The following is a 12,489-nucleotide window of genomic DNA, read 5'->3' as shown; positions in this document are numbered from 1 at the left end:
AGAGAACAAGAGAAATTCCAAGTTGGTAGGAATTTCAGAGACTGTCTAGTCTGATATTTTTCAGACAGTGTGTGGCCAAGAGTTGTGAAATCGATTTAATGGGCCAGGACCAGCTTTTTGGTGAGAATACCAGACTTGAACAGAAAATACCAGAGTACATTTTAAGTAGGAGAATAAATACTGTTTTATGGAACATTTGTTTCAGCTACAGATGTGTGAGTGTGTGTGTGCAGATACCGGAGTGGATACCTACAGACGTGTTCTGAATGCTCATGTAAAATGCATCATTTGTAAATTACTGTCAAATAAGTTTAAAGAGACTGATCTGAATTCTTCATTTCATATGTGAAGAAATGAAACCCCAGGAGAACTACGTGACTTGCCCAAGGTCACAGAGCTTCTTGATGACAGCACTGAGCTCCAGCTCATGTCTCTTGACTCCCCTGTCCCCTAAATCTTCTGACAGAAAGCACGGCCTCCACCACATGAGATTTTCTACCGGCAGAAGGAATTCTGCTATCCTCTCTTCTTCAGCAGCCGCCAGGTATAACTTCCTTTGTATATAACACACTCATTTCATCAGCAACCTGTTGCTATTAGCAATGGCTTGACTAGTGGACCAGAAAAACCAGAAAAATTGCTGTAACAAAACTGCGTTTCTTAAAGAGCTTTTACCTCTGACACAGAGCATTCAGAGCAGAATTTCAATAAGCCTTTCAGAGCAGACGTTAAAAAGGGTTTTCAGCATATGGAGCTATATTATGAGCTATATTATTCATGGCAGTCAAATAAATCCTTGGAGCCACGTTCTTCTCCAGGGATCTCCATAAAACTACTAGGCTGCTGCTATGATCACCTGAGGCCACCAACACTGACTGACAGGCTGGAAGCAGTAGCAAAGTCCTTTTTGCATGACGGGTCTTCAGGAGCCTCCCATCAGCTGAATGGTGAGGTCTGTCCTGCATCCTGAATGCTGACTTAAAATGTCCTGAGCATTTGGTTGTCTGGGGCCATTGGCAACCTCTGGAAGGGCAGAGGGGTCCTCAAGAAAAGGCTGTGTTTTCAATGCCATTGGTCTGCCAAATAGGGGGTGTTGTTAGAAGACAAGCTCTGGGGACCACGTCTCCCACTGGGGAAGGAGACCCTTAATCACCTTCAGCCTTCTACACTGCATCTCAAAAGGAGAAGTTAGAAGTTAGCCAGAGAAGGGACCGGTTGGTGCCGCCAGCCTGGTTAAGGATAAGACCATTACTGCTGACCACAATCCCATCTATATATCACGGATATGGAATGGAGGAATCTCTCCGAAAGCATTGTTTTTACTTAAATAGGATCAAACCCCCACTCCATGCCTATTTCGTGGGTCAAGACCCTTTCACATGTAATTTCTAGAGCTGTAAGCCCATGACCCTTTCACATATTATTTCTAGAGCTGTAAGCCCAAGACCCTTTCACATGTAATTTCTAGAGCTGTAAGCCCAAGACCCTTTCACATGTAATTTCTAGAGCTGTAAGCCCAAGACCCTTTCACATGTAATTTCTAGAGTTGTAAGCCCAAGACCCTTTCACATGTAATTTCTAGAGCTGTAAGCCTTTACAAGGGCAGGGACTTTCTTTGTGAGCTGAGCTTGGCTGTTAGGCAACTATGCTGCCCTGCTCCTGGCCAAATAAATCACCCCTTCCTTCCCTGTTTGGTGCTTGAGAGTTTGTTTCATGGCCTTTCCTGCTTTACCATTGGCTCAGTCCTCTCCTTTGCTTCCTTTGTGACTGAGCTCACCTGGCTGTGTGGCCGTGGGCTGTGATCTCGCCCCTCATCCCTTCTCACTGTGAAATGGGGATGCTATCTCCCATGGTGGCGATGAGTTATATCCTGAACGGCCATCCACACCACTCATGTCACCACTATCACGTTGGAGAGGGTTTTGCCACCTATTGAGTACTCTAAACAATCAAGAATCAGGGATCCTACTGATGGAGAGTAAATGCCACCAGGATTCCCAGGGACCCAGCAGGTGACCTTTGCGAAGCTGGAAACTCTTGCTCCCAGCCCCACCCCATCACAATGGCAGCATGCCCAGGCATCTTGCTAGTCAATGAAAGTTTCCATCACAGCAGAGAATGGAGCTGCTGGAGGCTCTGACAGGAGAAGAGAGGCCTTGTGGGGAATGCTACTCATTCATGGTCTGCAGCTTAAAAATAACTTGCTCCTTTGGAGGCTATGCAGGAAAAAGACTCATTCATGGAGTTCCCTTCTCTGCCAGGACATGAGTATCAATTTTCTTATGAAGTGTTTGGTGTAATGAGATTAGTTAATGTGCCTTCACTAGCTAGGAATTCTCACTCATATCTGGGTGGCAATTTAAACTTGGGGCACACTAAGTCTTGGGGAACTGTATGTAGCAGCTCTGTTCCCTCTTTCCACTCAGCTCTTCAGAAGGTCCTCTCACGTGTCTCAGCCATCTGAGTCATTCATTCTGCCTTCTGTGTGTAGAGTAGCATCAGAATTCCTGAAAATTTAATATTCAGCTCTTGGGAGTCATTGGGAGCGGGTCTCAGCACATCTGTGTTTCTCAGGGCAGTCCCTGAGTGAGGAAGCCCTGATCTCTTTTTGCCCAGCTTTCACAGGAACGACATAGCATGTCCTGTCTCTTCCTAGTGTCAGGAAATACTAGGTTATGAACAAGGGAGAATTATTTTTTATTTGTGGTTGTTACAAAATCTCAGAACAAGTAAAGGGTCCTTCTTTCATTTAGTTCTGAAGATGCCAGCGCCAGGACTCGAGGGCAGGGTGTTTCTGTCCTATCCCTATCCTCAGGGCTCAGGATGGTGCCTTGCACATAGTAGATGCTCAGTAAATATTTTCTTATTGAGTCATGAATGAGTGGAGCCCTCTGACTATCTCCTCCCCACCCCCAGTCTTTTCTGGTCTCCTTTCTCTCAAGATATCTCCATGTTTCCAAGTGTCTCTCTCCTCCCTGGCACATATCTCCAGGTCCTCTGTCCAACTCTCAGCTACTTTTTAGATGAAAAATAAACTAAATCTCTCAGTAAAATAATCCACTCTAGAGTGTGCATGATTGATGGGGCTACCCATGAACAGGCCTGCCTTGTAAAGAAAATTAATATGCCTTCACTAGCTGGGAATTCTCACAACTGGGTGTCAACTCAATCTTGGGGTACACTAAGCCGTGGGGAGCTATATAGCAGCTGTTCCCTCTTCCCACCCAGCTCTTTCAAAAGTCCTCTCACGTATCTCAGCCATCTGAGTCATTCATTCTGCCTTCTGTGTGCAGAGTGCCATCATGGGTTCCCCATCGTATGAGATCCCAAAGCAGGGAATTGCAATTGCAGTGGGAAGAGCATTAGGAAAGAGACAAGACCAGCAAGTGCTGAATGTGGAAGCCCCAGGAAGGAGCAACCATCTTTGAGGGATGCGGCCTTCAAATGACCAAGGATGTGTTTAAAGAAGGGAGACTCAGAGTTTAGGCACTTGACCCTGCTGTGTCTGACTAGCGATGGTGGGGGGGCAGAGGGAAGAGAGAGGCGGCCAGGGTCACTGGGGTGGTGCCGCTCTGAAAGGTCCCTCTTTTTTTAAAAGGCAGGCCTGTTCATGGGTTGCCCCACCAGTCATGCATACTTTAGAGTGGATTATTTCACTGAGAGATTTAGTTTATTTTTCATCGAAAAATTAGCTGAGAGTCGGCGAGAGAACCTGGAGATATGTGCCAGGGAGTAGGGAGAAGAGAGTCATTTGGAAACATGGAGAAATCTTGAGAGAAAAGAGACCAGAAAAGACTGGGGGTGGGGAGGAGACAGTCAGAGGGCTCCACTCATTCATGACTCAATAAGAAAATATTCACTGAGCATCTACTATGTGCAAGGCACCATTCTGAGCCTGAGGATAGGGACAGGACAGAAACACCCTGCCCTCGAGTCCTGACGCTGGCATCTTCAGAACTAAATCAAAGAAGGACCCTTTACTTGTTCTGAGATTTTGCAACCACCACAAATTTAAAAAAAAATTATTCCTTTGTCATAACCTGGTATTTCCTGACACTAGAAGAGAAAGGACATGCTATGCCATTCCTGTGAAAGCTGGGCAAAAAGAAAACAGGGCTTCCTCACTCAGGGACTGCCCTGAGAAACACAGATGTGCTAAGACCCGCTCCCAATGGCTCCCAAGAGCTGAATATTAAATTTTCAGGAATTGTTTGCTGGTTGTTAAACACAGCCATTATTAAAAAGGAAATAATATAAACTTATAATTAAATGAATTATAGTAAAACCAAAGGTAATAGGCCAGGTATAGTGGCTCATGTCTGTGATCCCAGCATTTTGGGAGGCAGAGGCAGGAAGACTGCTTCAAGCCAGGAGTTCGAGACCAGCCTGGGAGAAATAGCAAGATCCCATCTCTACAAAGAAATAAAAAATTACCCAGGTGTAGCTGCATATACCTGTTGTCCCAGCTACTTGGGAGGCTGAGGTGGGAGGATCATTTGAGCTCAGGAGGCTGAGGCTGCAGTGAGCTATGATCACTCCACTCCATTCCGGCCTGGGCAACGGAGTGAGACCTTGTCTTTAAAAAAATAATAAAAAACAACAAAAAAGGTAATACACAGTCAGCACTTACCACTTCCTAACTACACTTTACTATTTTCCCTGCTCTTAGATATTGATGGTTATGGGTACTACTGTATCTGTATAAAAACACCACCTCTGGTGAGCTACTGGGCATCTCCTCCCAACTCCATATTCCGTGACTTCATGTTAATAGCTTGAAGTTTACACCAGGGAAAGTGGCAAACACGACATGCTGGAGGGATAGTTGTTAACTGTTTTTCAGCATCCCAGTGTGTAAGATCAACTGAGAGAGGCTGCAGGGAGGCGTTACCTTGGCAGAGAACTTGAGATGAACTTCTGCTTCGTCTGCAAGGCTCTTCTTCACCTGGGCCCATGCTTCTCCCAAGGAGCTGCAAACAAAGACCATCAGACTCAGGTCAGAAGCCAAAGCCCTTCCTGAGGTGGGACAGTGGGGCTCGACCCCAGGTCTTAGGGAGGTATATGACAACTGAGAATGTGGACGTGGATGAGGCGGAGGCCAGGCAGAAACCAGACACGGGCATCACGTTTCAACTCACAGAGTCATACGAGCCACCAAGGTCCGAGTGAGCTCACCTTACCTCTGGAGCTAAGCGAACGGACTGTGGCACAGAGCTGAGTGGCTGTGGGGATTTCTAGAAACCCAGAGGCTGGCAAAGACCAGGGGACGTGCAGGAAGCAGGTATGGGGAAGTTCCAAAGTCTCAGCTGCGATAAGGGCCTTGACCCCTGGGCTGTCACTGGCTCCAGAGCTTTCACGTCACCCCTCCCTGGTTTGCTGATGAGGGGTGCAAGCATCTGTTAATAAATCAAGGAAGGAAAACAGGTTCCATTCCAGGGAGAAGCTCTTGTCAAACAGAAGTCACCTCACAGCCCTGCTTATGGGCAAAACCCTGGCCGCTTGGCTTCCAGGAGGGGCAAAGATGGACCGTGTGGGTCTAGCAATGGGGATGCAGCCGGAGAGCAGAGAAGGTTCGCATGGCCATCCTCGGAAGCACAGTCCCCTCTAGCACCACTTCTCTAGCTGTGAGCCCTGATGCTGCCCACAGCTCACTGGAGAAGGGCCGGGTCCTCTCAGCAGAATCACTTCTGTACTCCGAGGAGAGGCTTCATGTAGAAGACATCTCCTGAAGTCCCTAAGACTTATCAGTGCCGGCTACATTTTGTGTGATTTGGAGCTCTTTAACCCCCTGACCTCTCCAAATGACACCCCTGCTTTCTTGCTCCCAGCCTCTTCAACACAGCCAGTAAATCCAGGCTGACTGTTCAGTTGACTTAATATCATCCAAAAGCCACTTCCCCCAGAGAATTCATTAAAGTCAAGTGGCAAAAGCTGATTAAAAGACAGCGTGTGCTGAGGCTTCTGGGTCTGCAGCAGAGCAGCCAGCAGTGAGGAACTGCCTGGCAGAGCACAGCAGATCCCTCTGATCACTGGCCAGGCCTGTGTGGTGGTGGTGCTGGCTCAGGCCGAGGTGGGTGTTTATGGGAAATGACTGCCTGATTTTGCCTAGGAGTCCAACAGCAAAGACAGATTCCCTCAGTGATCCCGGCAGGGAAGCCACCAGAGAAGTATTGGAGTATGAAATCTAAGCTGTTGACCTTAGTCTTCGCCTGAAGGGCCTGAGCTCCAGGAAACTGTGCTGGGGCACTCGACACCCTCTGGGTGGCTTGGGTGCCCCACCTGATTCAACAGGTGGGTAGGAGGTCCAGGGGTGGCAGAAGCAGTCCTGTCTGTTACACTGATCAGCGGAACAGAACAGTCACACAGCTAGGGCTGACTGATCTGCAGCAAAGAGGTCAAGGTGTTTCCACAGGGGAAACAGATGGTCTTGTTAACAAATGGTACAGAGACAACCGTACATCCACAGGAGGAAACGGAATCTTGGCCCTACCTCACGCCATACACACAAATTATCTCAACATGCCTCCTAGATCCAGGGTAAAAGCCAATACTATAAGAAGCTTACAGAAGCTGTCCTAGGAGGAATGGGAACTCAATTAAAGGGAGGTAACAGGGGTTTGCCCCACAGCAGCCTGCGGGAGGTACCAACAAGAGCCACAGAAGCCGAAAAGGCCCTGGGCCACGGCCAGTGCCTACACTTTGTGTGAGCATGTGTGTCTTTCTACAGAGCTGTCAGTCTACTGTCAGCAGAGCACATGGCAGGTAATTGGCCCAGGGATAGCCGTGGTGACCTGAGAATGTCATCTCTGGGCAACTGGGAGGAAAGGAAGAACCATGGTTTTCCACCCAACATGACACCCTCAGCTCTACCTCCATCCCCGGCATTCCTAAGTGGGAGGACATCTCTGCAGACATTCAGATGGGCCCCTCCGAGCTGGCGCATCCTTGGTGAAGGCCTCCCTGCTCTCCAATTTCCAGGCTCTTTGGAGTCACTTCACCATTTATTAAAAAACTGCTTACAAATTCTCTCATTTGAAAAGAGATTTTTTCATCTGATAAACGGTTAATGAAAAACAGCACAAAGCCTGAGATATGCCTCTGTTCCAGCATATAATTTGAGGCACGCCAAATCTAAATGTGTGTTGCCGTCATGACTGCCAACTAGGAAAACCAAAATCCCATTTCCTTTCCACACAGGAGAGAAAAACTCAAGGCAGAATAAACAACCGAATTCTATTTACCCGTGTGCCCATGCCCTGTGAAATCTAATTTGGACACAAGTTGAATTGCAAAAGCCACTGAAGCCTCCCTGATCAGCATCTTCCTCAACTGCTCCAAATTTCTAGGCTCCTCCTTTGCTTTAAAAGCCTTCAAGGAGATGGGGTTAAATGTCCAAAGCTGTGTGTAAATGTAAATCAGTGTCATTGCACATTGTATGGAGGGGGCTCATGTGTTCACGCTTCGTTGCCTGCTGCAGGAGTGTGTGCACGGCGCTGCTGTGTGTGCGCACAGGGCGAGGGGAAATGTGTACCCATACGGGGCAGTGGCCCTGAAGCATGTATGTGAGCTTGTGTTGTGTTCGTCTCTGTTTGTCCATGCATGTGTGTACAGTATGGCGGTATGGGCCTGACTCACAGAGCTGGACTGCTCGGGTGAGGAGCATATGCTTTGCTTGTTGGCCAGGACACAGTGTCCTTGGCAGCAGCCCAGGCCGGAGAGGTGGAAGCCAGAAGACTCCAGAGCGGCACAGTGGCAGCGGAATACTTTGGAAAGCCCCTTCCCAGGCAGTGATGGCTGCTCCTCTACGTGCCCCCTTCCTGCCCCTATCTCAAGCCCCGTACACAGACCAGGAGGCGGCCAGGAATGAACGAACCTCATTTACATCTGTGGAAGGGACGCTGGCCTTGCTGGGCCACCCTGTGGTCTGTGGCTGGTGGGGAGGGTGAGAACCATTCAAAGGAGGCTGCCTGGCTACACAGCCAGCCCATGTGGACGGCTTAATCAAAGCCACATTTAGGTTGGCAAAATCTCGGTCCCCTGAAGGATTTCAAGCCATAAAGGCAGATTTGGACTGGATCAACATCACGGCTCACTGACAGCTACAACCAACCCACAACAGAAGGTCTTCCTTCCCTGGGGGTTCACTCCCCCTTGGAGGAGGAATTCAAACACAGACCAGCACCAGAGGGAGGTCGGAACGGAGAGGACCTCTGGGGAATTTTTCACCTCTAGCCTCCTGAGAGTCTTTATATATATGTGTGTGTGTGTGTATATGTGTGTGTATATATATATATGTGTGTGTGTGTGTGTGTGTATATGTATATATATATATATATATATATATATATATATATATACATATTTTATTGAGGTCAAATTCACATAACATAAAATTAACCATTAAAAAGTGAAAAATCTAGGCACATTTAGGACAAGACCAAATCAAACACCTGTTTTGTGAGTGCCACTACCACCTCTATCTAGCTCCAAAACATTTTCGTCATGCTATTACGGATTGAAGGTTTGTGTCCTGCCAAAATTCTTATGTGGAAACCCTAACCCCTACCATGTGGCTGCATTTGGCAACGGGGCCTTTAAGGAAGTAACTGAGATTAAATGAGGTCAACAGGGTGCAGCCCTGATCTGATAGGATTAGTGTCCTTATAAAAATAGACATCAGCTGGTCGCGGTGGCTCACACCTGTAATTCCAGCAGTTTGGGAGGCCGAGGCAGCGCGATTGCCTGAGGTCAGGAGTTCAAGACCAGCCTGACCAACATGGCGAAACCCTGTCTCTACTAGAAATACAAAAAATTAGCCGGGTAGCACACATCTGTAGTCCCAGCTACTTGGGAGGAGGAGGTTGCAGTGAGCCGAGATCAGGTCATTGTACTCCAGCCTGGGCAACAGAGCAAGGCTCCATCTCCCAAAAAAACAAAACAAACAAAGAAAAAAAAAACAGACATCACAGAGCTCTTGCTCTCTTTGAGCACACACAAAGGAAAGGCTCCATGAACACACAATGAGGAGGTGACCATCTGCAATCCAATGGAAGAGTCCTTACTAGACACCAACCCTGCTGGCTGGCACCTTGATCTTGGACTTCCCAGCCTCCAGAGTCACAAAAAAATAAATTCCTGTAGTTTCAGCCACCCAGTCTGGGACATCTTGTTGTGGTTGCCCAAGCAGATGAATACACACTCCAAAAGGAAACCCAGTACCCGCCAAGCAGTCACAACCCATTCCCTCCTCCCCCAGCCCCTGGCAAATGACAATCTACTTTCCATTTCCACAGGCTTGCCTGTTCTGGACTTTTCATGTAAATGGAATTATACACCATAAGACCTTTTGTGCCCGGCTTCTTTCACTTTGCAGAATGTTTTCGAGGCTTATCCACACAGGAGCATGTATTAGTATTCCATTCCTTTTCATGGCTGAATAATATTCCATCATCTATCCATGGATAGCCATTGTGCATACCCCAACATTTGTTTATCCACTCATCCCCGGGTGGAATGTGGGTTGTTTCCATGTTTTGGCTATTATAAATATTGCTGCTCTGTACGTGTGTATAAATGTATTACTTTGAGTGCCTGTACTCAATTCTTTTGGGTTTCAACCTAGGAATGGAATTGCTGGGTCATATGGTAATTCCATGTTTAGCTTTTTGAGAAACAACCAGACTGTTTTCCACAGCAGCTGTACCATTTTCCATTCCCCACAGGGGTGCACATGCGCTCACATTTTACACACTAGGAATCCTTCTGTGGCTGGGAGGGTCGCGTTAAGCTTCTCCAAGCTTCTCTCTTTATACCATTGTTTCCTCACACTTGAGCTATGCAACCTCTCAATTACCCACCAGTTTAATGGGTCATAAAATAAGGATTTGATTACACAAATTGAAACCTGGTAGTGCCCAGGTCCCGCTCAAGGAGGTCTGGATAGTCACAGCATCAGTGGGAAGGGGAGCCTATGCCTCAAGCCCACGGGAGAGAGATCTAAACAACACCCTCTCATACCCAGCTTCCTCCCAGCCTGGCCCTAAAGAAAGGGGAGCTGGAGTGGCCATCTAGGGGCTGCTGCCCAGCTACCAGCAGTCAGACCAGAGAGGATTCTGACATACTCCAGCCTCTAGAAGGTGGCCCTGGGTCACTACAGAGAAGACAATGTGGAAGTGCCTTTTTTTTTTTTTTTTTTTGAGACAGACTCTTGCTCTGTCACCCAGGCTGGAGTGCAATGGCATGGTCTCGGCTCACTGCAACCTCTGCCTCCTAGTTCAAGCTATTCTCCTGCCTCAGCCTCCTGAGTAGCTGGGACTATAGGCACCTGCCACGATGCCCGGCGAATTTTTGTATTTTTAGTAGAGATGTGGTTTCACTATGTTGGCCAGGCTGGTTTCGAACTCCTGACCTTGTGATCCACCCGCCTCAGCCTCTGAAAGTGCTGGGATTATGGGCATGAGCCACTGCACCCAGCTGAAGTGCCCCTTTGAGTGTGGATGCCTACACCTTGAGTCATGGGTGCCCAGCTTGGGCAACGGGCACACACCTTAAGTCATGGGCGCCGATTGAGCCGTGAGTGCGCACTTTGAGCCAGGCCTACGGAGATCTCCCCATCCAAAGTGGGGCCATGCCAGTGATCAAAGATGAGTGGCTGATCCCCCCTTCCTCAGTGACACCCCCCTCATCCTCCCCATTCCTACTTCTCTCCTATCCACTCACCCTTCCTCCTGTGAAGCCAAGGAGTTCTGAGAGAGCTTCGCCAAGTTCTTCGCATAGTCTTCTTCAATCTTTATCCTGCAAAGAAAGAAAACCCAATACACATCAGCTCTCCAGTTCCAGGTTGTAGGTCTGCCCTGCTGCCTTGCACACCTCAGCCGTGGAAAGGAACCCACTAGGCCATAAGCTCTGAGACTACATGACTCTTGCCTGTCCACCTGACATGCAGTCGGTGCTTAATAAATACTTGCTGGATACATGAATGAACCAAACTCTTTGGCCCTCCATCTCCTCATCTGCAATATTTTCTCCTGTCTCCTAGGGCTGTGAAGACGAGAACTGCCATTTACATAGTTCCTAGCACAGAGTGGGAAACATGAGAGAGCCCTGAATGGATAAATGAATGAATGAAAGAAGAAAGAAATGAATGCTTGCAACTCATGATGGACCACCAGCAATACCCAGTGCTCTTCCCTCTCCCTTCCAGCCCCAGAACTCCCAGGTGGCCTCGGGCCCTCGGCAGCAGGAACAGAGGATCTCCCTACCGTCTCACACCCTCCAATGCCTGATTGTCAAGCCTGCTGGGTACAAGTATTTCCATGGAAATCTGGCAATGCCCAGGGCAGTAGGTAGATTCTATTTCCCTGGAGAGGAAAGGTGCCTTGGATGTAGCTTCCAGGCAGGCCCTTGACACATTTGCAAAGCAACTTGCCAGCGAGTGTCCTGTATTATGTGGCAGGTCAGTGTTAAGCACATCGTCAGAGGTATTGTTTACCACCTAAGTGGTCCTCTGGGCCACAGTGGGAGACAGAGGAGCTATGCTTATACCAACCAGAGCTGGCCAGAGCCCAGGCATCAGAGAGCCCCCCGTCCATCACACGGCGAACAGAGAAGCTCCAGAGACGCTGGGACCACAGCCTTTGCTTCCCAGCCGCTCAAGCAGCTGCACCCAAAGTGTGCCATGATGGAGAGAGGGCAGCTGACAAAGTCTGGCGGCAGTGTTCCGAGTAATAATATTTGCATGCCTTGGCATCAAGAGACTCACAGTCTCGTTCCTTTTTGCACTGCCTTCCTCTCACCTTCACCTTCTGCTGGTCTCCAGGTCCTCCAGGGTCTAATTCCGACTGATCCCCTCTGTCACTTCCTCTCCATTGCCCCTCCCTTCACCTCCAGACTGTGGCCAAGAGGTATCTCTAGAAAGTACATCTACCCATGCCACGTTCCCGGCTCCTCAGTGCCGACCGCACACACCAGACACGGAAGATGCATACGCCGTCTGCCTCCTGTGTCTCACCTCCGGGCCCAAAGCGTGCGTCACCTCCATGTCTGCCCCACTTCCCGAAACCAAGGCCCCAGCAGACGAGCCAGCACTTGTCCTTGAGCCAGGCCAGCTCCCAATCCTGAGCCTCGGATCTCACCTCTCCTGGCACTAAAAGGCCTTCTCTGCAAGATCCCAAGGTGGATCGAGAAAAGTTACAGGTGTGTGCATTTTCCCTAGGAAGCCCAGAACGCCCTGAAATGGCAGTTTCCATTTATTGGCTAACAAGATGTTGTTACGGAAATGTAAACCAGAAGCGTGTTCAAGCTCTGGCTCTTACGGGCCATTTTCCTATCTGCCTGTTTTATACCATTGTTTCCTCACACCCGAGCTATGCAACCTCTCGATTTCCCACCAGTTTAATGGGTCATAAAACAAGGATTTGATTATACAAATTGAAAATAGGCCCTCTGTCTATGGCCATACCACCCTGAACACGTCCGATCTCATCTGAC

At 48.5% G+C, this 12,489-nt stretch overlaps 1 protein-coding gene across 5 annotated transcripts in view; it reads right to left on the bottom strand.

The window, feature by feature from the left end:
* Positions 1 to 12,489, bottom strand: part of GAS7 (growth arrest specific 7) — a 282,620-nt gene that overhangs the window by 18,324 nt on the left and 251,807 nt on the right. For all 5 annotated transcript variants that reach the window (XM_017531429.2, XM_017531434.1, XM_017531435.1 and 2 more), the window contains 2 exons: positions 10,720 to 10,794; positions 4,892 to 4,970 (listed from right to left, as the gene is read on the bottom strand). In XM_017531429.2, coding sequence (XP_017386918.1) covers positions 4,892 to 4,970; positions 10,720 to 10,794 — 154 coding nt within the window. The remainder of the gene's footprint in view (positions 1 to 4,891; positions 4,971 to 10,719; positions 10,795 to 12,489) is intronic.

This window comes from Cebus imitator, unplaced genomic scaffold, assembly GCF_001604975.1.
Source record: "Cebus imitator isolate Cc_AM_T3 unplaced genomic scaffold, Cebus_imitator-1.0 Scaffold72, whole genome shotgun sequence".
In the NCBI taxonomy this organism is placed as follows: Eukaryota; Metazoa; Chordata; class Mammalia; order Primates; family Cebidae; genus Cebus; species Cebus imitator.
The sequence above is the reverse complement of the archived record's forward strand: the minus strand, read 5'-3'. Positions and strand labels throughout refer to the sequence as shown.